The sequence below is a fragment of the Ips typographus genome, linkage group LG5 (assembly GCF_016097725.1).
Source record: "Ips typographus isolate SLU linkage group LG5, UJ_Ityp_2.0, whole genome shotgun sequence".
NCBI lineage: Eukaryota > Metazoa > Arthropoda > Insecta > Coleoptera > Curculionidae > Ips > Ips typographus.
This window is the reverse complement of record NC_138426.1, coordinates 12,610,531-12,634,783: the sequence shown is the minus strand read 5'-3', so window position 1 is coordinate 12,634,783 and position 24,253 is coordinate 12,610,531. Positions and strand designations below refer to the sequence as shown.

The following is a 24,253-nucleotide window of genomic DNA, read 5'->3' as shown; positions in this document are numbered from 1 at the left end:
TCTGTCAAAAATCAGATTTTTTTTTGTACTGTCAATTCCTGTTTTTCCGTTTTCTTGTTTTATGTCATTTATGTTTCATCCTCTTTCTGTTTTTTAGTCAGTCGTGGTTAATTTGCGTTTTGCTTAATTTGCTTTTGTTAATTACGTTAAGAATATATTTGTGTTAATATTTGGGCGTTAAAGCTTGTCTTTGGTTAGTTAAGGTGCAATTTGAAGGTATGTATATGAATATAATAATCTAGTTTATAGCCCCATAGTGGCCATGGCCAGAGTGAATGTAAAATGGCGATAATTGGAACAGTGAATCGACAATATCACAATGTCTTTTTAGAAGATGTTCAGATTAGCATGCCTCTTTTAAGTTTGTCAATTAATATTACCTATTTTATTTTGTTAAAGTTAAAACACACTGAAGGCCTAAAAAACTCTAGCACTAATCTGTACCACCGGTGAACGAAAAGCCCTAGCAAATCACTTTAGGATAACTTTAGAGTCAGTTTTCCAATGTTCAGAAAAATAAAAATATGTATATGTAATCTCGTTCCCGCCTTTTTGATTATTCACTTAAAACTTAAATTTTAAATCAGCCAATAGAATTGTTGTAGCATCTTTGACAGTTGACATTTATTCTGCCTTTCCTAGCAACCTAACCACAGATTCCAGAATAAAAAAACATAACCAAACAAGTTTAGCACTTTAACCTCACCTTCATTCACTCAAATATTCACTTTTAATAAACTGCATTTTTCAAGTTTTTGTTGTTGGTAAAGAACAACAAACATCTTTACAATGTTGTCCCTAAAGTATAGAACATCCTCAAGGTTAATGCATTGCAGTGATCCTTTTCAGATAGTCCGGTATTTCTGCAGTGCTAGTCCACAAGGGGTAATCAGAATGAACAAGTTAGATAAGGAGCGTGTGGCAACCTACAGGAGCAGACTGGATTCACTAAAGCAGTTTATTGAAAGCAATACTCAGACTGATAGTCTTTTTTATCATCCTAGACGGGAGAGTTTTGGAGAAAACTATATGTGTTCACAAAGTCAACACATGCAGTTTGAATATAGAAGAGATAATCTTGAAGAAAATCACAGCAGGAGGAAACAAAACTGTAAGAAGAAACCAGAAAAAAGCAGTATAAATGTTAGACTACAAAAACTACAAGAAAGTTTTCAAAAGTGCAGTATATCAAGAGTGTTAGAACCTTATGGCATGTTATGCCCTACAAAACAGGTCAGACATCTATCAACTAGGGTAACTAGTAATCCATCAAATGACACTGATATCAGGCTGTTAGATGAAAATCAAAATTACCAAACCAATGCAGAACCAACTTTGGCTAGTCCTCAAACTCCCACTGTAGTACACTTGGAAGACTTAAAAGAGATTTATCCAATACTAAAAAAGTTCCCACATCCCAAAAATGTCCTAAACAACTTCTACACAATTTTAGTAGAAGAATTAAAGGACAAATCTTTAAAACCAGAATGTACCTACAAGTCAGAGGGTAAACACGGAATGTGGACTTGTACCTATCATTTAAAATGGCCTGAACCAATGAAAGTTACTGTCAAAGCAGCCACTAAGAAGGAGGCCAGTAAAGTGGCCTGTGCCAAAGTTCTGGAAGTGTTGCAGGGCAAATCTAAAATATGTCCTGATGGTTTACCTTTGATATATCAGAAAGCTGAGATAAAGCAGCTGCATAAGCAGAAACAAACAACAGTCACACTTGACCGTAAAACTGTCAGGAGCATGGAGGACATTATAAATGTTTTTAATACTGAAATTAAAGGTGTAGTTGAACAGTATTTTGAAAAAGGGGTTGGAGGTGATGATATGGTGATTGAGGGTAGAGGTTCCAATTTTAGAACCAGGCACCTACAATTTTTGGGTGATCAAAAGTATTATGCCAAAGAACAGATTGAGCTGCCAATTTCTTCATTCAAGTAAGTAATTGTAGTTTTATAATTTTTTTGGTAAGGGTGATGACTGGTTAATTTCAAGTTAAATAAAAAAATATTAACTTTTACAGTTTTATACTTGTTTGTTTTGAACATTTGACTTTTCAAGGGAATCATTCATTGACCTTCTCCACAACAACAATTGCGTCATTGTAAAAGGAGAACCGGGTTGTGGTAAATCCAGCCGAGTACCGCAGTATGTTCTGGAATCATGGATTAGGGAGGATTCTGAAAAATACTGTAAAATAGCGTGTACTCAACCGAGACGAATTGCTGCTATATCATTATCAAAACGCGTTGCTTCTGAAAGAATGGAGGAAGTCAGTTTTTTCCGATCTATTTTAAGAATTGACGTTTTGACATTTTTTGCTTGTAGAACGGTCAAATTGTCGGTTTTCAAGTGCGTTTACAAGCGAATTTTCGACATCAAACCGGTAGAATTTTGTATTGCACCACCGGTATTTTATTGCGACACATTCAAGACGATCCCAAATTAACGGGTTTCAGTCACGTAATTTTGGATGAGGCTCACGAACGAGACGTTAATACTGATCTACTATTAAATTTGTTAAGGAAAGCTTTAAAGGAAAATACCAATTTGAAGCTGATTGTTATGAGTGCAACTATAGACACTGAAAAGTTTTCAGGTTAGTTTTTTTTTTCTGGTAAAAACATGTAAATCTAATTGACTTAATTTCTAACAGAATATTTTGACGGTGCACCTATATTCAGCATCCCTGGATTTACGTATCCGATTAAAAGACATTTTCTTGATGATTTGAAAGGAAATTTTTCAAAAACATTGAATATGTGTAATAAAGGTGTTCCACAGATTGCTCATGATGATGTTGCTCAGGTGGGTACAATATTTGGGTTTTGAATATTGAATTACCGTTTTTTATACTGTTTTTTTAACATAAACATTGACGAAAATGTGTCAGTCATGGTAATGACCATAAGTTGTCAGACAGGAGTCTTAAACTTTCCCAGAACTGTTTTAAATTGTTACAGGCCTCTAAGGCTATTGCAAACCTTCTAAAAAGTGCTAGAGGCCTTAACAAGTGTATTAAATCTTCCCAGAGTGGTTTTAGATTGTCATAGGCCCTTAAGACCGTTTTGAATATGACAAAGACCTCTAAATGCTACTGAGAACTTTCTAAAAAGTTCCAAAGCCTTCTACAACTGTTTTAAACTTTCCTAGAACTGTTTTACATTGTCAGAGGTCTCTAGGATCATATTAAATTTGCCAGGGACCCAAAGGAGATTCGGAGAAATTTGAGGAAATTCGGGGATATTTTGAGGAAATCAAGGGGGAGATTCTAAGCATATTATGACATGAATAATTGCGTTGTTGCCATGCACTTTTGTTTCACTTAACTTTTTGACTTGAATGTATTTGTATTTTCTTTATCAATAACAAGAAAAAACAAGGATAACATGTTAACCAATCTAATTTACAATCACTCCTCTTAGTTTTTGAATAGAGTAGGTATACAGGGTGGGACCCATCATTGAGATCTTGGAAATGGCAACAGTTACAGGGTTTGTTAAATAGAGAAAAAGTTGGGCCATTTAGTGCCCGTTCAAAATGTGTCTTAAAATCCAAGATATCTACAGGGGTAATCAAAATATTACAAAATTACTAAAACTTTTCATTTCCTTTTTTTTTTGTAAATATGTCACTAACCGTTATACACACATTAGAACAAAATGCCAAATACCAAAAATGTATGGTATCTTTCAGCCCATTGTTTGACATAAAAGAGATTTTCAAGATGATCTCAATGATGGGTTACCTTGAAAGTTACCACCCGGTAAAATACGAGAAAATTGCATTTGTCACGTGGTCGTAAACTTTAGTGAATCGGACTGTACTTCTTGCAATTCCATTTTTTTTTACTCCTAAATCGTGCCTCAAATCGGAAAAACTTTACTGCGCACGTCACTGGTTGGCTAAAAGTCAAATTTTTACTTTAATAAAATTAATAATTTTCATTACAATATCTCAAACTTCATCATTTTTTGTAGTAGGTACTATACCTAAAGCATTACAGTTTGGCCACTGAAAACAACCGTATTTGAAACACCCTGTATTTTACTATTGTTTTACCAGTGGCGTGTGGTGTCACAAGTCTGTAATTTATAAAAAAAAAACATTTCCCATAATTTTGTTCCTACTCCCTGAATACACATTGTAGGTATTGCAAAGCATTTTTCTTGACATTTTCTAACAAATCACAAATACTTTTTGTTACAATTTATACTTAAACCAAACTATTTTTTGATCTCAGATTTGTAATACTCATGTGACTAGTAATTTAGTTTGATATACAACAATAAACCTTAAAAAAACTAGAAAAAATTCTGGTGAGATTTTTTGGTGATTGAGGAGAATTAAGGATATTTGAAAAGATCTGGGAATAACGGGGAAATTCTTGAGGATATCTGAAGAATTATAAGAGATCTGAAGGGGAGATCCGAGTAAATCTAAGAGAGATTACTTTTGAGCCATTCTACGTCTGTTGGGACCACATTGGACACTGAATTTGGCTCGTTCGTGGTCAATTTGTGCCAAATTGTATTCTTTCATCTCAAAACCAGCAAAGACCTATTTCGGTTTTGTTTTAGTCTGCATATTTGTTACTTTTGAGCCATTCTACGTCTGTTATTGGGACTACATTGGTTGCTGAATTTGACTCGTTTATGGTCAATCTAAGATTTGAGGAGATTCTCTGGGATCTTTTGACCCAAATAATGGGCAGTGAGTAACCCCTCGCAGGGACCTCCAAGTGCCTTCTAAAAAGTGCCAAAAGTCTCTATAAATGTCTTAAACCAAGAATTGTTTTAAATTGTCAGATGCCTCTAGAACCATTTTGGACGTGCATTTTTTAGAAGCTTCTACAGGAATCTTAAAATCTTCCAATAATTGTATTAAATTGTGAAAACCATTCTAAATATCTCTCTCTAGAGTCATGTTGAAATTTGCTAGAAGCTCTTAAATACGTCTAAAAATACACTAGTTTTGCACAAACCATACCAATCAAAAACTATAATCATTTTGACAATCATAATCACAAATCAATAAAATACACCGTTTTAAAACAATTGCAGCTAGTGACACGTATCCATGAAACAAAACCTGAAGGGGCCATTCTGGTATTTTTGCCAGGTTGGGAAGACTTGAGAAAAGTCCAAAAACTGTTGAATTTCCAACGAGACGCGGTCGTTTATTTGGTACATTCGAAACTAAAAGACTCTGAACAATACTTGATTTTCTCGAAACCTCCACCCGGAGTGAGGAAAATTATTTTGGCTACCAACATTGCCGAAACTAGCATCACTATAGATGACGTGGTGTACGTTATCGACACTGGGATGTCTAAAAATGCCTACTTTGACTTTGAAAAAGGTGAGTAATTGATTGTGTGATTATTCTTGTGTAATCTGACTTAAAACAGGAATAAACGTGATGGATATGGCATGGATATCGAAGGCAAGCGCCAATCAAAGAGCCGGTAGAGCAGGTCGTTGTTCTCCCGGTGAATCTTATCATCTCTACACCAAAGAGCTTTACAAGAAAATGGCAGATTACACGGCACCCGAGATTTTGAGTAAGTCGGTGTTGAAATTCAACAAATAGGTTTTAACCAAATCCTTGACAGACACGTCTTTGACCAAAGTAGTCCTGGATTCTAAAGTGTACAGCAACAATATGGATGCAAGGGAATTTATGAACAGTTTAATAACACCTCCTGAAGAGGGAGCTGTTTTAAAAGCCCTTCAAGAACTGAAACAACTAGATTTGCTGGATGAAAACGAAAAATTGACACCGTTGGGCCGAACCTTAGCTAAATTCCAGTTGGAACCATGTCTTGCCAAGGTTATTACTATTTATGAGTTTTTCCAGTCTTTACCTATTGTCCAATCATTTAGGCCATGATAAACAGCGTGGTATTCAAATGTACTACTCCTATTGTGGATATTGTAACCCTATTTGCCTCAGAAACCGGAATATTCGGCTCAATGTCTTTGACTGATAAAGAACAGATGAAAAAGGTGAAATCGGCCTTTTCCAAAACGTCTGACCACTTGGCTATGATGCGTGTGTTTGAGAAATGGCTGGAACTGGTCGAAAGCTCAAATAGCTACCAAGCTGAACGATTTTGTCAGGATACTAATTTAGTGTCTTATAAGTTAGAGTCGGTACGAAGTAAGTAGCATTTTAAGGCAGTAAAAGTGCACTAGAATTTTTAATGCAACTCACCAAGCTACATAAAAATTTCAGAATTGTACGATCTGCATTTTGGCTATTTAACCGATGGCTTGAAACCCTGCATGCCACCGGCTAACGACTATTCAGACAATGACGAACTGGTCAAAGCAGTACTGTACTCGGGGACTGGAAAAGTACTGGAGCATCGTAATTGGGACATTGTCAAAAACCGGTTGAAAACTAATGTCAATGTACTTGTGACAAGGTAGTAGTTCTTTTAAAAGTCAATTTTTTATATTAAATAAAAAACTCATATTTCTATCATAACTTCAGGAATAACCACAGAGCGACCATATCATCAGAGAGTGTAAACTTTAAAAGACACAAATTTCCAACTAACTTTCTGATGTATATTCAGGAGACCAGGTCGAATATTCGAAGAACCACAATAGTTAGAGAATGTAGTTTAATACCGGCGATTTCTCTCATGCTTTTCGACAGCAGAGACTTGGAAATTCAGGTAATTTGAATTTAAATTTACAATTTTTTTTTGAAACTGCGTTAATTTTTAGCAGGACGAACAAGAAGAAAACTCGGTGGTCGTACGGATTAAAGACACAAAGTTAAAATTCGTTTGCAGCAAAGAGTAAGTATTTAAGTACTTCATTCAAACAATGCTAGATTTTGCTTTATTTTCAGACAAGCAGAGTTGATTATTGATTGCCGAAAGGCAATCCAAGCCTCCTACAAATATTTAATATACCAACTCACTTGCGGAGGAGAAGAAATTCCTGATTTTCTTAACAGTTGGGACAGAATCTTGGAAAATGTTAATCTTATTTTAGAAAACGTTAAAGTCGATTAATGCTAATTTTTATGAATTATTTTAAGGTTAACTATTACTGTACTTTTGTTCCTTTCCTCTAGTGAAATACAACTGTATTAATAAGAGTTTTTAAACATTTATGTTATTATGTGATGTTAGATGTAAAGAATTAAAGTTTTTTTGTTTTAAATTGTGTTTTAGTGTCTTAAATCTATGGAAGGAAAATAATTTCACTTTCTAAGTAACTTAAAAAAAGTTTATTACATATTTTAGTATGTAGCTTTAGAACTTCTTAAAGCTCTTTTTGGAGCTGCTACCCCCAAGGTAGTATTTCTTTTAAAGGTCAATTTTCCTTGTTAAATAAAAAACTCATATTTCTATCATAACTTCAGGAATAACCACAGAGCGACCATATCTTCAGAGAGTGTAAACTTTAAAAGACACAAATTTCCAACTAACTTTCTGATGTATATTCAGGAGACCAGGTCGAATATTCGAAGAACCACAATAGTTAGAGAATGTAGTTTAATACCGGCGATTTCTCTCATGCTTTTCGACAGCAGAGACTTGGAAATTCAGGTAATTTGAATTTAAATTTGCAATTTTTTTTTTTTTGAAACTGCGTAAATTTTCAGCAGGACGAACAAGAAGAAAACTCGGTGGTTGTACGGATTAAAGACACAAAGTTAAAATTCGTTTGCAGCAAAGAGTAAGTTTTTAAGTACTTAATTCATACAACGCTAGATTTTATTTTATTTTCAGACAAGCAGAGTTGATTATTGATTGCCGAAAGGCAATCCAAGCCTCCTACAAATATTTAATATACCAACTCACTTGCGGAGGAGAAGAAATTCCTGATTTTCTTAACAGTTGGGACAGAATCTTGGAAAATGTTAATCTTATTTTAGAAAACGTTAAAGTCGATTAATACTAATTTTTATGAATTATTTTAAGGTTAACTATTACTGTACTTTTGTTCCTTTCCTCTAGTGAAATACAACTGTATTAATAAGAGTTTTTAAACATTTATGTTATTATGTGATGTTAGATGTAAAGAATTAAACTTTTTTTGTTTTAAATTGTGTTTTAGTGTCTTAAATCTATGGAAGGAAAATAATTTCACTTTTAAGTAACTTAAAAAAAGTTTATTACATAGTTTTAGTATGTAGATTTAGAACTTCTTAAAGCTCTTTTTGGAGCTGCTACCCCCAAGGTAGTATTTCTTTTAAAGGTCAATTTTCCTTCTTAAATAAAAAACTCATATTTCTATCATAACTTCAGGAATAACCACAGAGCGACCATATCATCAGAGAGTGTAAACTTTAAAAGACACAAATTTCCAACTAACTTTCTGATGTATATTCAGGAGACCAGGTCGAATATTCGAAGAACCACAATAGTTAGAGAATGTAGTTTAATACCGGCGATTTCTCTCATGCTTTTCGACAGCAGAGACTTGGAAATTCAGGTAATTTGAATTTAAATTTGCAATTTTTTTTTTTTTGAAACTGCGTAAATTTTCAGCAGGACGAACAAGAAGAAAACTCGGTGGTTGTACGGATTAAAGACACAAAGTTAAAATTCGTTTGCAGCAAAGAGTAAGTTTTTAAGTACTTAATTCATACAAGGCTAGATTTTATTTTATTTTCAGACAAGCAGAGTTGATTATTGATTGCCGAAAGGCAATCCAAGCCTCCTACAAATATTTAATATACCAACTCACTTGCGGAGGAGAAGAAATCCCTGATTTTCTTAACAGTTGGGACAGAATCTTGGAAAATGTTAATCTTATTTTAGAAAACGTTAAAGTCGATTAATACTAATTTTTATGAATTATTTTAAGGTTAACTATTACTGTACTTTTGTTCCGTTCCTCTAGTGAAATACAACTGTATTAATAAGAGTTTTTAAACATTTCTGTTATTATGTGATGTTAGATGTAAAGAATTAAAGTTTTTTTGTTTTAAATTGCGTTTTAGGGTCTTAAATCTATGGAAGGAAAATAATTTCACTTTCTAAGTAACTTAAAAAAAGTTTATTACATATTTTTAGTATGTAAATTTAGAACTTCTTAAAGCTCTTTTTGGAGCTGCTACCCTTCGTTACTTTCAATACATTAAATCTAACGGTCTTGGAAAGGGGTCTGCATTCTCCAATAGTCACGACGTCTCCGATTTCCACATCCCTGCAAAGAAACATGCTCAGTTTAATAATTGTCTTCACATTTAAATTTCCAAGTAAACATCTTACCTGAAGCAGGGCGACAAATGAACGGACATATTTCTATGTCTCTTCTCGAATCGGTTGTATTTCCTGATGTAGTGCAAGTAATCACGGCGGATGACGATGGTTCTTTGCATCTTCATTTTTTGGACAACCCCGGTCAGGATACGTCCACGAATGGACACATTCCCAGTGAAGGGGCATTTCTTGTCAATGTAATGACCGTCAATGGCCTTGATACAAAAAAATATTGATTACATACTGCTGTAAGCACATTAAGAGTCTGTACAATGTGTTTCAGCAAAAAGTGTCCACCTTGATCATTAACAAGTTGTTTTCCATGAATTTTAGAGTTAGAAATGATTTTATTTAAACATTTATTGCTTTAGAATAACTTTTACCAAAAAACCAAGTTAAGATTGAAGGTGGAACTTCTTGTGTGCTATTACTACTACTAAACAAGAATAATTTTTGTTAGTTGTTCTTTCTAAATGTGTATTCTTCAAACATGATTAAAATTTTCTTGTTTTGGCCATAAATTAGTACAGAAGATAGTCTCAACATTGGCATTATAAAAAACAGTATAACATGATACAAATTGTCTACACTCCAATTTCTTAAATGCACCAAATACTGGTCTTTTAACCAACCTACAACAAGGTGGTTCACCAACATTACTCGATAAGAAGAACAGTGTGTTTTCAGATGTAAATGCTATTCAGATTGGTTATAAAGCAAACAAAACTTTCCACAAATACCTGCCCACATTTTCAATGAAAAAATTGAATCAAGTTAAAAAAAATCATTCCCCAGTGTGCTCTATTGTTTTGAGCATTGAAACCAAGTTATAAAATATTTTAACTTGATTAAAGCCAGTAGACCCTTAACTGTTGTATTAAATCCTAGCAAAAGAACCCCACTACATTATGTACAAGACTTTACTTAAACTATCTGCTTTATCCATAATAAAGCAGAGTTGAAATCTAACCCAAGCCGTCACCACCCAGCAAGTCCAACCAAAGATACCAATGCCCAATTTAAATAAACTTTTTACCTCTCTGGGTGTTTTAAAACCCAGCCCCACATTCCTGGAAAGTCTTACAACCTTCTTTTTAGATTGTGCTTTGGGGTTTGCGAATACTGTCGGCTGTTTTTGGTAAGCACGCTCGGTCTAAATTAAACAAAAAACACTAGATTAGTAAAGCAGTAAATAAGTACCTCTCTAGGGGTCTTGAAACCCAGCCCGACTTCCCGGTGGTAGCGCAACGACTTCTTCTTACCACCGGCGCCCTTCTTTTTGTTCAAAAATATCGTCGGTTGACGTTGGAACGCTTTTTCAGTCTAAAAAAATCGGTAAAATGCAGTAGGAAATAGGAGAAATACGGGAAATACCACGTGCATACATAACCACAATGTTCGTGGCTTACAAATTTATAGGATTTGTCCTATATATACTGCATAAAAAGTTACGTAAAACTTATAACTAGACGGTTAGTGGTAAATAGAACATTTTTTAAAACAAGAGTAAGTAAAAATAACTAAAAAACTAGTAAAATAACAATAAAAATTGAAGAAATACATACTTGGTCCGCCATGTTGACAATACGAAAGAAACTTGAAGAGTGAGACTAGTGAGAGCCGAGCGGGGGCGCTGCCGTCAGTGGCGTCCAAAACTGACATATGACAAGAATAAGTGCGTTCCGAAGTAACGTCCAAGTGTCTCTGATAATTAGAGCAGGTAAATAATAAAAGCAACCAACCTTCAGAGACTTGCAAAGCTTACTAGAAGCTTCTAAAAGCTTTCAGAACAGTCTAAAAGCTTCCGTATACTTCTAAAGCAGTTTAACAGCTTCCAAAAGTTTCTAAAACCGGCCTACAAGGTTTCAAATGTCTTAAAAGCAGTCCAGAACCTTCAAAAGGCTCTTTAAACTCCCCAAACACCTTCCAAATGCTTCTAAAGTAGTCTAAAAATGTTTAAAAACACTACAGAAACACCAAAATATGTCTAAAGCCTACCAAAAGCTTTTAGAACACTCTAAAGGCTTCCAAATAATCTTTAACTAGTCTAGAAAAATTTCAAGGCAGTCTAAAAGCTTCCATATGCTTCTAAAGCAGTTTAAAAGCTTCCAAAGAATCAAATTCACATGTCTTAAAATTTCAAAACACTACATAAACTCCAAAATGCTTCTAAAGCAGTCGGAAGTCTTTCAAAAGAGTCTAGAAGATTTCAAAAACATTTAGAACAGTTTAAATGATTCCAAACGCTTTTCAACTAGTCTATAGAAGCTCCCAGAAGATATTAAAGCAGTTTAGAAGCTTCCAAAAAATTGTATGAACCGTGTAAGAGATTCCAAATGCCTCCAAAGCATTCCAGAACCTTCAATATGCTGTTTAAACAGTCCAAAAACCTTCTAAATGCTCTCAAGTAGTTCAAAAAGCTTTTGAAAGTTTTCAAAACAGTCTAAAATCTTTCGAATGTTTCTAAAGCAATTTAAAATATTCAAAAAAATTCTAGAAGTTGAATTCAAAAAAAAATGTTGCATCTCTGAAAGCGTTTGTGCTTTTTTACAGATTTGTATGCTTTTTTGAAGAAAATTATTTTGATTTTTAATCCGGACTCTACTGATAATATTAGGAAACCAATATGAACCAACAACCACCACCAGCAGTATTAAACTTCTGGCTGCATTACCATCAGTAATCAATTCAGTTTACTATAGCACTTGCTACATCCAAAATGTTACATCAAACGAGAAAACATATAAATAATATATTTTTAGATTTAAATTAAAATTAACAAGATAAATACTTACATCCGACCTTAGATTATTACGACGGTCAATAAATTTTTATTGCCTAGAATCATATACGTAAACAAATTTAGCTTTGTTATTGCAAATGTGTGATGCAGTTTTTTACTATCTCACAATCAAACAAGTCGCTATGCTACTGGTCTTAGTGGTTTTAGTATTAGTTCTTTTCTGGTATTGGCTAAAACCAAAATATTCGCATTGGAATGACCGTGGTATACCTGGCCCTACACCATGGCCTTTATTTGGAAATATTGGATGGCATTTATTGGGCAGGTGCACTTTGGGTGAAGCGATAAGGGACATTTACAAGTAAGATTGTTCATATTTCCACTCTTTATTAATTAGTCGTGTTTCTTCTCTGGATTTACCAATTTGGTTTTTTTTTTATGTTGTACAGAAAATACGAAGAGTACCCTTTTGTGGGATTCTACAGGGCGACCAACCCAGTTTTACTGATAAGAGACCCGGAATTGGTCAATCGAGTTTTGGTAAAAGATTTCAAGTCTTTCAGATACAACGAATTCACAGTGGAACAAGATTCCGATATTTTAATGAAAAACAACCCTTTCGTTCAACGCGATGAAGCATGGAAGAATATCAGGCAAATGCTGACTCCTGGTTTGACCAGTGGCAAGGTATAATATCGTTTATTAGTCAGTTTAGCCATAACTAATAACAATTTTAGATGAGAAACCAATTTCCTTTACTAAAGCAAATCAGTGAACGATTTGTTAAGTATATTGAAAACCACCCTACAGCCACAACGGATGGGATTGAAACAAGGGCTTTAACCAAACGATTGACTATAGATAATGTGGCTAAAACCACTTTTGGTGTAGATGGGAAGTCGTTTGAAAGCTACGAAGACATTTCCGAGTTTAATAAACTGGCCAACAAGTTTCTGAGCCCTGGCACGTTTTTAACTTTAGTGATGAGCGCAATGGCTGTATTTCCATGGCTTTCCTACTTGATGACCTTCAAGTAGGTTCTGTCAAGAAAATCACACTGAAATGCTAAAAGTAGTTGTATTTTCAAGAAGTCTTAGTGGAAATCCTGACGCAGATCTAGTTAAAATAGTATCTGAAGTGATAAAGCACCGGAAAGAAAATAAGGTTGAGGCTAATGACTATTTACAGTTTTTGATTGATTTGGGCAAAGAGCATAATTGGAGCAATTTCGAAGTTACTAGTCACGCTAGTACAGTGTTTATGGATGGTTACGAGACTTCCTCTTTAGTGTTATCGTTTCTGCTATTAAATTTGGCTGAGCACCCGGTATACCAGGAAAAAATACGAGATGACATTCGCAAATACGAAAAGGAGAATCAGGGTGAACTAACTTATGAGGCTATACACGAAATGCCTTGGTTAAATGCTTGTTTTTATGGTAAGAAATGTTACAATCTAAAATTGGCATTATTTTGATTGATACAGAGTCGTTGAGGTATCGTCCTCCGGTGGATTTCATTACCAAGCTTTGTACTGAAACTTTCGAGTGCACTTCCAACAATCCTGATTTCAAACCGTTATCAGTTACTTTGAAACCTGACGATGTGGTGGCTCTACCGTACTCAATGCTAGGAAAAGACAGTAAATATTTTGAAAACCCCGACCAGTTCATACCAGAAAGGATGCTGAACAAGGAAAGCTTCCAGAAAAACGCTTTCTATCCTTTTGGAGATGGTCCTAGAGCATGCATTGGTACGCAAACTTTTTCTACTTTACACACATTTTTTAACTGACGCTTTTATTTAAGGGAAAAGGTTTGGATTAATGCAAATAAAACTTGGAGCAGCCTCAATTTTAAAACATTTCGAATTATCAGTCAGCCCTAAATTGCAGAAGCCGATCAAATATTGCCGTATTGGTTTTCTTAATGAAGTAGCAGGAGGGTATTGGATTAGGTACAAGAAAATTGAGATTTAAAGCTTTCTTGTTGGAGTGGTTAGAGTGAAATATATGTTTGAGTCACATTGTCTTGCTTTTGGTTCCTTCAACACCATTAAGTCAGTTTGTCTCACTATTCTTGGATTGCGGAAGTGCACAGGATGAACACCATTAGCTAATGAAGGTGATTTTATATTTAGTACATATGACACGAAGTTTGCCATGCCAATTTATCGTCACGTCCCGATTAGAAAAGCGAATCATCTTACGTGTAAAAGCTTAACTATTCAGGCTTCCGCAGGTTTAGTACTATTTGGTGTAATCTAGTTAACCCTGTATATATGTTAAATTTGTCTTTGGTACCGACACGGCCGAGTGCCCATGGTACCATGTCGATGGGTGCCAACAGTTTCATCATACTGGGACGTGGTGTATCGCACCATCACGACGCCGTTCCATCACTCGGTTTTTAGTGCGCGTTCAACGGTTTACTCTCACGGCTGTATCCGATAAGATTTTCCTTGTAAATTGCCTCTTAATCTCGTTCGAGTCGTCTGATTAATGCCTCTAACGCTCCTCCACATCGGTTTTGCAATTTCTTCATCTATTCAGCAAGGTTTCGTTGGAACAAAAATGGAATACCTTGTATGGATCTCGAAAATTTAAAAAATTGTTTTTATCATTTGGAATAGAATTGGTGCAAAAAATATGATTTTTTTAATATTTTAACCAAAAATGTATGTTTAGATTTTCCATCGACCAACACAAATGGACGATAACCAATCCAAAATCACTCATTAAAGTGCATGTGCTTGAAAGGTTGTAACTTTTTAAAACAGTTTCACTAAATCGCCATTACAAAAAAGATAAAAATACTCTAAATGAGCCAAAACTCTTAACCTCTAGCTCTTCATGTTAACGAGATACTGAACTCTTCAAAACACAAAAATCTTCATGTTCAAAATTAAACAAACCTAAATGCCTTTTGTCTAGTTAAAAACTACAATTTTCAGTGATTGAAAACCTTAAAAACACAAGTTTTTAAATAAAATCCCATTTTAAAAGGACAAGTATACAGGGTGATTCCAAAGTTGGGGCTTTCCTGTCAGCTGCGAATAGGGCTTCAAAAACAAATATTTTTTTCGTTTGACGCTTTTTCGAAATACGAACAATAACAAAGATACAGGGTGTCAAAGTTTTACTGAAAAAACAAAATAAAACACATCTTTTTAATTGAAATTCGATGCTGAAATGGTTGATTTGCCAATTCTAGGAGAAATACCACTGAAATTCTAGTTGTAGGATTGTAAACTGTTTTTAGACATGAAACTGATTATTTCTAGACTCTTTATTTAAAACTACAATTTTCAGTGGTTAAAAACTTTAAAAACGCAACTTTTCAATTGAAATTCCATGGAAAAATGGCTAGTTTGTAAACTTTTTAAGAATGTCAACTTAAAGTCTAGTTTCAAAATTTTAAATGGTTTTCAGACCTGAAACTGGTTAATTTCTAGCTCTGAAGACGTTTCTTTAGTTAAAACTACAATTTTCAGTACTTAAAAATCTTAAAAACACAATTTTTCAATTGAAATTCGATGCTGAAATGGTTGATTTGCCAATTCTGGGAGAAATACCACTGAAAGTCTAGTTGTAGGATTGTAAACTGTTTTTAAACATGAAACTGGTTATTTTTAGACTCTTTATTTGAAACTACAATTTTCAGTGGTTAAAAACTTAAAAAATTCAACTTTTCAATTGAAATTCGATGCTGAAATGGTTGATTTGCCAATTCTGGGAGAAATACCACTGAAAGTCTAGTTGTAGGATTGTAAACTGTTTTTAGACATGAAACTGGTTATTTTTAGACTCTTTATTTAAAACTACAATTTTCAGTGGTTAAAAACTTAAAAAATTCAACTTTTCAATTAAAATTCGATGCTGAAATGGTTGATTTGCCAATTCTGGGAGAAATATCACTGGAAGTATAGTTTCAGGACTTTAAACTGTCTTCAGACCTGAAACTGGTTATATTTAGGTCAACAAATCCAATGACTGTCCAGTATTTCAGTATGTGGAAATTGGATGACGTTAATCCACGATTACTCATTTTACATATGTAAGTAATCAAGTTGAAAACCTAGAAAGTTACTGGAAAGTTTAGCTATTCTAACACATTTTGAGTTGTGTGTGAAGCTAGAAAAATGTTAAATTTGTGTTTGAAAGTGTAATTATGGTAGCCTGCATTATTATAGGAAAAGTTTCAAATCGAATTTCCTTCTACGCCAGTTCCATCGCGTGTTATTCGCATATAACGATTCCGTGTTACGTCTGGTTTTCACCTTTGTTAATTTCTGATCTAATTTTAGTTTTGTGCAAGTTTACACGGAATCGATCTGTCAAGATGCGCTCTTTGTCCTAGTTTCTTGCAGGAGAATTGTCAGCCTTGAATGCCATTTCAAACGCACGTAAAACTTATACGCCAACGAACCCTACAGCTACCAACGTTAAATCGCAAAAAAAAAATCTAATTGAATATTTTCGTACCGTGCCCATTTTACCCAGAAGCGAACGGCCATAAGGTAATCGGAACGCTGCTTCATTAATGACTAAGCTAAATGTAGCGTAAAATAGCGCAATACGTAATAGAATTAACGCCCGTTTGCTAAATCGGAGTTATGTCTTTACGAAAAAATGCAATTTGAATCGGCAGGCCTAAGTTGACCGAGTAACCAACGCCCATAAGATATTTGTCGAATTGTTTTTGAGTAGGATGTTAAAGTATTTCATCCAACTGTAGCTAACAAATTTGTTTACCTTAAGAAAACTATAAAACAATGTTGACTTAACAATATCTTTAAACGGCTGATCTAAACTGCAACTCGTTAAAATTATACGAGAGAGCAAACCAAGTCTAAACCAAACTGATTACAGATAAAACGAGCAAATGTGTCTCAGGCATGCAAACTTGCCAGATATGTTTGCCAGGTCGTTTTTTGGTCAAAAAACCGGTCGAAACCTTCAGGAACTTTTCGAGGAAGTTGCATTCGATGAGAAAGCCAAAAATGGAGTGCAAAAACCCAATTAATTCCATACGCAAGCCGTCAACGACGTCCGTTTCTCTTTGACAAACCAATCAGCCGAAGAGGCGATAAATAATGCATTGTGCTCGGCCTGATGCATTTTGAGCAGCTCAAAAAACAAAGACCGAATGATAATATAAGTTAACGGGTTTTTATATTGCGCTAATGCATAAACTAAAGGATATGCAACGTTAATTATGCATTTATGCTAATCCGCACTCGGAATGAATTAACTGTTTTAGACTCAAATGAATGATCGGTTTTGCTAGTAAAATTCTGTGAACTTCCTACCTTAACTTGTAAATATTCCTGATACGGTGCTTTTCTTAAAAATTAATACTTCTATGCACATGGGAAGAAGCAGCACACTGTTACTTCACATTAAAAAAATTAGATAATGGAACCTTTTTTGTAATTGCTCCTTCTGCAGAAGAGAGAGCCGAAGAATCCATTGATAAAAGGGTCTGTCACGAAGTTAAAGAACTTTCACAACAGAAAAAGAAATCCTATCCCATATACAGGAGCTCACCAACGCCAGAAAAATACTCCGAATATACAGAAGTGAGAAACAGAATCAATTCCAGAATCAAAGCCATAAAACGAGATTACTGGGCAAAATTTCCAAGCTATATGGATCACGACCTATATGGAGCACAGGAGAAAATATGAAAGATGCTCAAAAGATGTATGGGAAAAATACTTCAGGAAACTCTATAACACCGAAGAAGCCACATGCATCGAAAACTACGAGACAAACCATCAAATAACACTGAACGAAGAAGAGGTAGTGGCAAAAATTAAAAAATTTGAAAAACAGAAAAGCTCCCGGGAAAGACCTGATCACAAACGAACTTCTGAAATATGCCGGACCTGAACTAGGAAAACATCTAAAAATCCTCTACAAAAAAATTTTAGAAACATCGGAAATACCTACGGAAAGAATGCTTCGAGAAGCCGAAATGAAAACGCACAGGGCTATAATGGGAAAAACAAGAATAGACCGAATTAGGACCACTGACATTAGGGAACAATGTGGGGTGCAAGACATCGTAAGATGGGGGAGACAAAGAAAAAGATATTGGTACTTTCACGTGAGAAGAATGGAAGAGCACTTCAAGGGAAACCAATAGGAAAAAGAGCACCAGGAAGACCACCAAGAGATGGAAGGACAGCTGGCAGTCCACCTTCCAGGAACTGATCCGGAGGAACCTGCAAAACTAACAGATTGCGAGATCTTAAATATGAAGAAGAAGAAGCTCCTTCTGCTATATACCCCTTTTTTTCTTCAGTTGTTGAATTCCACCAATTCCTTCTCGTATATACTTTTACTTTTCGTTGGTAGCAGATAAGTTGCTTCTTGCTGAATTTCAGCAGAAATAAAGAGTATCTCACTAATTTTTTAATTATGCCGATTTTGTAAACTGTCTCGGTCGTTTGTTGACAAATAAACAAACACTTATTATAGAAACGATTGCAAGACTTTCTACTTTCCAGTTTAATATTATTTTTGTAAAAATAAATTGCAAAAATCCCCCTGTATAATTAATGATGATTTTTTGACCAACCACACTGTTCTATGATTTTCAGGTACCTGTTTAGGCCACGCCATAATGTATTTAATTTTATTACCTGTTTCAACGGGTTTTGATTACATTTAAAGTCAATTAGTTTAGGAGGGTGTTGTTTATAGTCAGTCGAAGGAAGGTTTACGTGTGGTCCGGCCATAAAATTGAATACAACCTGTACATTTTGATTTTCAAATTGTACCCCTGCTGATTTTGATCAAGAAGACAGTTTCGGTTGTGGTCATTCAATGGTGAATGACCTACTACTACTTGAGGCTTTGTTCAGAATTGCTGTACATTTGACCAAAAATGTAATTTTTCCTATTTTAGAAGGATTCGAAAGATTATGAAAAGTACTACAGCTGTATTAGGTGTGTAGGCCGTAGGCCGTGAAGAAAACATTTTATGGGACGTTTTCCTAGTATAGTATAATGATGTGCTACTTGAACGGGCTTCATTATCCCGTAGGGAAATAAGGTCAATGGCTTTTGAGAAACAAGTGAACTGGGTCTGTTTCTATCCCTGACATTTAGGAAGGCTGAACGGTCGCGTCACGATGTGGATCGAAAAATGTCAGCTCTGGTGTACGAGCTAAAGGTTATTATAGCCACCTCCGACCTGATAATAGCATAAACTACGACTTTATGTTCAGCGACGAAGAAAAATCTAGATCGTGTTGACGTCAGCAACTTAATCTACTTTTACAGTCACTCAGTTTACTCAATAATCGGTAAATTAAATGCTTGAACTCGCCTCCAATGACTAAGTTTGGTTATTCCTCTTTTCACCAATCAGACGATAATCTGACAGTTATCACGTGACTGTACTGATTATATACAATATAGCGTCACGTTACAAAATTGTCAAATTTGAGTTTGGTTGACTAGCGCGGAGTAACCGATTACAACCCATGTTGTTTTAATCTAAGTGTTGTGTGAGTTTTAAGCTGTAGTAACACAGACCTTTCTAACTGACTACTCGATTTTTTAGTGTTTTTTTAGACTATTGGATAGGAAATTTAATGAGGATTCCAAAAATGTGCTTAAAACTGTCATTTTCTCACTCCAAGTGAGTTTAACAGACGATTTTGTCGCTGACTGTGTTTTCAAACTTTGGCAGCACTTTTCTCCCTGACTGTACCGAATTTAGTAATATTTTTTTAGGCTATTGGATAGGAAATTTAATAACGATTCCAAAAATGTGCCTAAAACTGTCATTTTCACACTACAAGTGGGTTTTACAGTCGATTTTGTCCTTGACTGTCCTTTCAAACTGTATTTCTAGCAGTTCAAATTTTGACACTGTTTTTCTAACTGACTATACTCGATTTTTTAGTGTTTTTTTTAGACTATTGGATATGAAATTTAATGAGGATTCCAAAAATGTGCTTAAAACTGTCATTTTCTCACTCCAAGTGAGTTTAACAGACGATTTTGTCGCTGACTGTGTTTTCAAATTTTGGTAGCACTTTTCTCCCTGACTGTACCGAATTTAGTGATATTTTTTTAGGCTATTGGATAGGAAATTTAATAAAGATTCCAGAAATGTGCTTAAAACCGTCATTTTCTTATTCCAAGTGGGTTTTATAGGCAATTTTGTCTCTGTTCTTCCAAACTGTGGTAGTTTAAAAATTTGACACCGCTTTTCTCCCTGACTGTACCAAATTTTGTAGTGTTTTCCATGTTATTAGATAGGAATTTTAATGAGGATTCCAAAAATGTACTTAAAGCCGTCATTTTCTTACTTGAAGTGGGTTTTACAGGCAATTTTGTCTCTGTTTTTTCAAGCTGTGTTTCTGGCAGTTTAAAAACTTTGACGCCGCTTTTCTCCCTGACTGTACCAAATTTTGTAGTGTTTTTCATGTTATTAGATACGAAATTTAATGAGGATTCCAAAAATGTACTTAAAACAGTCATTTTCTTACTCTAAGTGGGTTTTACAGGCAATTTTATCTCTGTTCTTTCAAGCTGTGTTTCTGGCAGTTTAAAAACTTTGACACCGCTTTTCTCACTGACTGTACCAAATTCTGTAGTGTTTTCCATGTTATTAGATAGGAAATTTAATGAGGATTTCAAAAATGTACTTAAAAACCTCATTTTCTTACTCCAAGTGGGTTTTACAGGCGATTTTGTCTCTGTTCTTTCAAACTGTGTTTCTGGCAGTTTCAAAACTTTGACACCGCTTTTCTCCCTGACTGTACCAAATTTTGTAGTGTGTTTCAATGTTATTAGATAGGAAATTTAATGAGGATTCCAAAAATGTACTTAAAACCGTCATTTTCTTACACCAAGTGGGTTTTACAGGCAATTTTGTCTCTGTTCTTTCAAACTGTGTTTCTGGTAGTTTAAAAACTTTGACACCGCTTTTCTCCCTGACTGTACTAAATTTTCTAGTGTTTTCCATGTTATTAGATAGGAAATTTAATGAGGATTCCAAAAATGTACTTAAAACAGTCATTTTCTTACTCCAAGTGGGTTTTACAGGCGATTTTGTCTCTGTTCTTTCAAATTGTGTTTCTGACAGTTTTAAAACTTTGACACCGCTTTTCTTCCTGACTGTACCAAATTTTGTAGTGTTTTCCATGTTATTTGACAGGAAATTTAATGAGGATTTTAGGTATAATTGGTAAATTTTCCTGTCATACAGAATTTTACTTTACCGGTAAATAACAAGTCACAGTAAATTAACGCCCATAATTATTAAAAACAGCAGCTTTCAGTTTGCTGGTTTTTCTTGACCAATCACAAACTACGAAACAATGCTGTGATTTACTCAAGTAGCAGTGTACTAATAAAGCAAAATGATATTTGCAGTTTCGAAAGAAGGAGAAAATGATAAAGGCGGTCGTCTCAATACAGTAGGCAGCTCTATAATTTAATGGCTGGCACCGTGTAATTTGCCTACCTTATCTACGCCACTGATCGGAGCGCTCCAGTTTTCAATTAAGCCCCCAACTAAATACAGGTTGGCTAAATAAATTCACACTCCCGACGAGACCACTCATCAACTTTCCATTAAATATGCAGCATATCCCGGAATATTAGGTTTTAGTTTGTGAATTGTCTCATTCAATTAGTGGTAATAAAACGCGTTCTGGTGTAATTTAGTTCGGAATTGCGTCTCGGCAAGGCCGTAGTAACACCACATTACACATCCTCCAGTCTGTTTTCCCAAGTCATTACGTTATTAAAAGTGTTTTTTTTTTGTCCATTGCCAAGAGATTTTAATAAAAGTTGTGTGAGCAGCGGAAACACAAGAAGAAGCTCGTCCAGGTCGTCTTCTTCTATTTGGAAAAGTTTTTTTCCCCAGTATTGATTGATTGGATGGTCTTCGACACGGTTAGGAAGTCGTTTCATTTAGTTTGAAGTACACGTTTTACGACTGTACTTCAATTAGCATTTTTACGAGATGTAAATCTTTTCTGCGCATTCATGTTTATACTTTTTTAAGGCCAGTTTTAACATCTACAACCACCAAATCGAGTAGTAAAAACTCCAATAATTATACACATAACAGACTTTCTTGACATTTACCGTTGAGTTGCAAAATATTGTTTACCCCACCTCTGCTGAGAGTAATGTGAAAGCAGTTTTTTGGTTGTAAAGCTGTCACCTCAAAATTATACAAGAGAGAACAATTGAAATTGATGCTCTAGACAGAAATAGAGATAAATAAGTGTCATTGACAGTTGATCACAAGATTTTAATCAGACTGACTAAAAAATTACGTGAAGAACATCAAGTTCAAATACTTTGAAAGACAATCTTTCAAACTCTAGAACATTTTCTCTTTTATTATTTTTAACATAACTTTCACAGGGTTGCCACATTGCAATCACAATATCCTTTCCAACTTAATTTCTCTCCATTTTCTGCTCTATTTAATGAAACGATCGCCTGATTAGCACTGATAAAAGCCCCAGCAAATCCTCCACGTCGACGTGTTTTACTGCATAAAATCAATAATCCTCCCGGTGCACGCTTTGGCCAAACACAATGCCATGAATTAGATTAGAGTCAACCGAAAGATATTCGCAAAGAGAAGGAGTGTCAGGTAATTAACCATATTTATATGTCCATTGCGACATTTTTGTGCAAATTTTACTCCAAGGTAACGGTTTACAGGCACGCTACGCGAGTTTTGCGAAATTTACCTACGTTTATGATACATAATAATAAACATTATCTAGTGAATTAGTTTGGTCTGTTTAAGCTTTTTATGTTTTACCATGTTCTACTTATTTATCAGTCAATGTTGCTGACTAATAAAAAATGTAATAATCTGGCAACACTGTTTTTTAAATTAACTTTATAATTAATTGATAGCACTTAAGCGGTTTAACTACCTACAGTACTGTGCACACAAGCCCTATAATCCATTAATAATAGAATTTAAAATAGTAAGTTCCATTAGTCATACGACAAAGACAATGAGCGCACTTATCAATTCATTATTGTATTGTAATGAAATCTATATACTGTGTAGTCTGTGAAAAATAGATGGCTTTCTCTCTTATATTGTGTGTAAACCCACCTTTAGTCACTTTAATTAGCTATTATCATTGTTTTCAGTTTCGGATTAGACTTAATGGATTGGGAAGGTCAGCTGGAACAAGCGCCAAAATGTAAAGCAGGAAAAAAAGAATTTAAAAAATTTAAATAATTGTTTTCGTATATACTACAGAAAATGAGTTACAAACTAAAAACAACAATCAACAATTTTAAAAGCAAATTAACCGATAATTTCCATCAAATCTAGCAGACGTGAACCAAAAAAAAAAAAAACTGTTCGTGTCAGAAACTAATTAACCCAACATCGTATGGGCTTGGTTCCTAGCGAACCATCGTGGGTCTCTAATGGCTTAAAGTGGCTCTATTTGGCCCGAAAATCATGTTACTGTGCCACTAGGTAACGAAAATTACGTAACCGGAAAAGTTGCTCTGGTGCGAGGTTCCTATGACCCTTCTGGGTTCCTTATTAGAAGCGGATCGTGATGACCCCTGCTCGAGAACCATACAGACAGGAGGGAGGAGACGTTCATTAGGTCAGGATGAGTTACTCGATTTTCTGCTCATTACTGTCCAACGGTTTACATCCTGTCTTGTTATGGTTCATAGGTATCGATGCAGTTTTAGATTGAGGTGTCACTGTTTTTCCAGAGAGAAAACAACTCCATATTAGATCCCTACAGCTTGAGCATCTAAAATGACAATGATTTTAATATGTCTAGAACTATCAGAAGAATTATTACTCAAACTGTCAGGAATAATGTATCCAAAATTCAGACAGTTCTACATTGTCTCCTTACCTAGTTGTCACAAGGCTAGACTTAAGGAAATCCCAAAGAACTCCCTACGACACAAACTTTATTATTTCTGAAACTAAACAGGTAAAAGAGTGAATTTTCGTGTGAGTTATTACTAAAACTGTCAGGAATTATGTGTTCAGAATTGACAGTTCTACATTGTCTCCTTCCCTAGTTGTCACAGGGCTAGACTTAAGGAAATCCCAAAAAACTCCCAAGCGCACAAATTTTAATATCTCTGAAACTAAACAGGTAAAAGAGTGAATTTTAGTGTAAGTTATTACTAAAACTGTCAGGAATAATGTATTCAGAATTGACAGTTCTATTTTGTCTCCTTCTCTAGTTGTCACAGGGCTAGACTTAAGGAAATCCCAAAGAACT

At 34.8% G+C, this 24,253-nt stretch overlaps 4 protein-coding genes across 12 annotated transcripts; 3 read left to right on the top strand and 1 right to left on the bottom strand.

The window, feature by feature from the left end:
• The first annotated feature begins 57 nt into the window (after positions 1 to 57).
• Positions 58 to 8,079, top strand: LOC145729975 (ATP-dependent RNA helicase DHX30-like). 5 transcript variants are annotated; one of them, XM_081980981.1, is made up of 13 exons: positions 58 to 216; positions 850 to 1,946; positions 2,071 to 2,281; positions 2,338 to 2,608; positions 2,666 to 2,817; positions 5,073 to 5,370; positions 5,420 to 5,572; positions 5,624 to 5,841; positions 5,895 to 6,171; positions 6,247 to 6,439; positions 6,508 to 6,694; positions 6,747 to 6,820; positions 6,874 to 7,190. In XM_081980981.1, exons 2-13 carry the CDS (start codon positions 895 to 897, stop codon positions 7,037 to 7,039), a joined length of 3,252 nt encoding a protein of 1,083 aa, XP_081837107.1. In that variant the 5' UTR covers positions 58 to 216; positions 850 to 894; the 3' UTR covers positions 7,040 to 7,190. The 5 variants fall into 5 exon arrangements, with proteins under 5 accessions (XP_081837107.1, XP_081837106.1, XP_081837104.1 ...); XM_081980980.1 differs by lacking the exons at positions 58 to 216; positions 6,508 to 6,694; positions 6,747 to 6,820; positions 6,874 to 7,190 and adding exons at positions 7,393 to 7,579; positions 7,639 to 7,709; positions 7,763 to 8,079 and having other exon boundaries at positions 668 to 1,946; XM_081980978.1 differs by lacking the exons at positions 58 to 216; positions 6,508 to 6,694; positions 6,747 to 6,820; positions 6,874 to 7,190 and adding exons at positions 7,393 to 7,579; positions 7,636 to 7,709; positions 7,763 to 8,079 and having other exon boundaries at positions 668 to 1,946.
• Positions 8,080 to 8,123: 44 nt separating this feature from the next.
• RpS11 (ribosomal protein S11) lies at positions 8,124 to 10,850 on the bottom strand. 3 transcript variants are annotated; one of them, XM_081981007.1, is made up of 5 exons: positions 10,807 to 10,833; positions 10,442 to 10,564; positions 9,251 to 9,456; positions 9,053 to 9,185; positions 8,124 to 8,161 (listed from the first exon to the last, which is right to left on the bottom strand). In XM_081981007.1, the coding sequence occupies exons 1-4, from the start codon at positions 10,816 to 10,818 to the stop codon at positions 9,062 to 9,064; spliced, it is 465 nt and encodes a 154-aa protein (XP_081837133.1). In that variant the 5' UTR covers positions 10,819 to 10,833; the 3' UTR covers positions 8,124 to 8,161; positions 9,053 to 9,061. The 3 variants fall into 3 exon arrangements, with proteins under 3 accessions (XP_081837133.1, XP_081837134.1, XP_081837132.1); XM_081981008.1 differs by lacking the exons at positions 8,124 to 8,161; positions 10,442 to 10,564 and adding an exon at positions 10,278 to 10,394 and having other exon boundaries at positions 9,021 to 9,185; positions 10,807 to 10,850; XM_081981006.1 differs by lacking the exon at positions 8,124 to 8,161 and having other exon boundaries at positions 9,021 to 9,185.
• LOC145729993 (uncharacterized) lies at positions 8,199 to 8,968 on the top strand. Of its 2 annotated transcripts, none has more exons than XM_081981010.1 (3): positions 8,199 to 8,468; positions 8,528 to 8,598; positions 8,652 to 8,968. In XM_081981010.1, exons 1-3 carry the CDS (start codon positions 8,355 to 8,357, stop codon positions 8,815 to 8,817), a joined length of 351 nt encoding a protein of 116 aa, XP_081837136.1. In that variant the 5' UTR covers positions 8,199 to 8,354; the 3' UTR covers positions 8,818 to 8,968. The 2 variants fall into 2 exon arrangements, with proteins under 2 accessions (XP_081837136.1, XP_081837135.1); XM_081981009.1 differs by having other exon boundaries at positions 8,209 to 8,468; positions 8,525 to 8,598.
• Positions 10,851 to 12,115: 1,265 nt separating the features above from the next.
• LOC145729984 (putative cytochrome P450 28a5) lies at positions 12,116 to 14,008 on the top strand. 2 transcript variants are annotated; one of them, XM_081980997.1, is made up of 6 exons: positions 12,116 to 12,345; positions 12,434 to 12,671; positions 12,722 to 13,017; positions 13,076 to 13,422; positions 13,470 to 13,736; positions 13,792 to 14,008. In XM_081980997.1, exons 1-6 carry the CDS (start codon positions 12,122 to 12,124, stop codon positions 13,959 to 13,961), a joined length of 1,542 nt encoding a protein of 513 aa, XP_081837123.1. In that variant the 5' UTR covers positions 12,116 to 12,121; the 3' UTR covers positions 13,962 to 14,008. The 2 variants fall into 2 exon arrangements, with proteins under 2 accessions (XP_081837123.1, XP_081837121.1); XM_081980995.1 differs by having other exon boundaries at positions 12,118 to 12,345; positions 13,073 to 13,422.
• Positions 14,009 to 24,253: the final 10,245 nt, after the last annotated feature.

Coding starts and splice junctions, on each gene's coding strand:
- LOC145729975 (XM_081980978.1), top strand. CDS start 790: ATGTTGTCCCTAAAGTATAGAACATCCTCAAGGTTAATGCATTGCAGT. Junction 1,947..2,070: donor CTGCCAATTTCTTCATTCAA/GTAAGTAATTGT, acceptor TGACTTTTCAAG/GGAATCATTCATTGACCTTC. Junction 5,842..5,894: donor TGGAACCATGTCTTGCCAAG/GTTATTACTATT, acceptor CCAATCATTTAG/GCCATGATAAACAGCGTGGT.
- LOC145729993 (XM_081981009.1), top strand. CDS start 8,355: ATGTATATTCAGGAGACCAGGTCGAATATTCGAAGAACCACAATAGTT. Junction 8,469..8,524: donor GCAGAGACTTGGAAATTCAG/GTAATTTGAATT, acceptor GTAAATTTTCAG/CAGGACGAACAAGAAGAAAA. Junction 8,599..8,651: donor AAATTCGTTTGCAGCAAAGA/GTAAGTTTTTAA, acceptor TTTTATTTTCAG/ACAAGCAGAGTTGATTATTG.
- RpS11 (XM_081981007.1), bottom strand. Junction 9,457..10,441: donor GTTTCAAGACCCCTAGAGAG/GTACTTATTTAC, acceptor TTTTGTATCAAG/GCCATTGACGGTCATTACAT. Junction 9,186..9,250: donor CATTTGTCGCCCTGCTTCAG/GTAAGATGTTTA, acceptor GTTTCTTTGCAG/GGATGTGGAAATCGGAGACG.
- LOC145729984 (XM_081980995.1), top strand. CDS start 12,122: ATGTGTGATGCAGTTTTTTACTATCTCACAATCAAACAAGTCGCTATG. Junction 12,346..12,433: donor GCGATAAGGGACATTTACAA/GTAAGATTGTTC, acceptor TATGTTGTACAG/AAAATACGAAGAGTACCCTT. Junction 13,737..13,791: donor TGGTCCTAGAGCATGCATTG/GTACGCAAACTT, acceptor CTTTTATTTAAG/GGAAAAGGTTTGGATTAATG.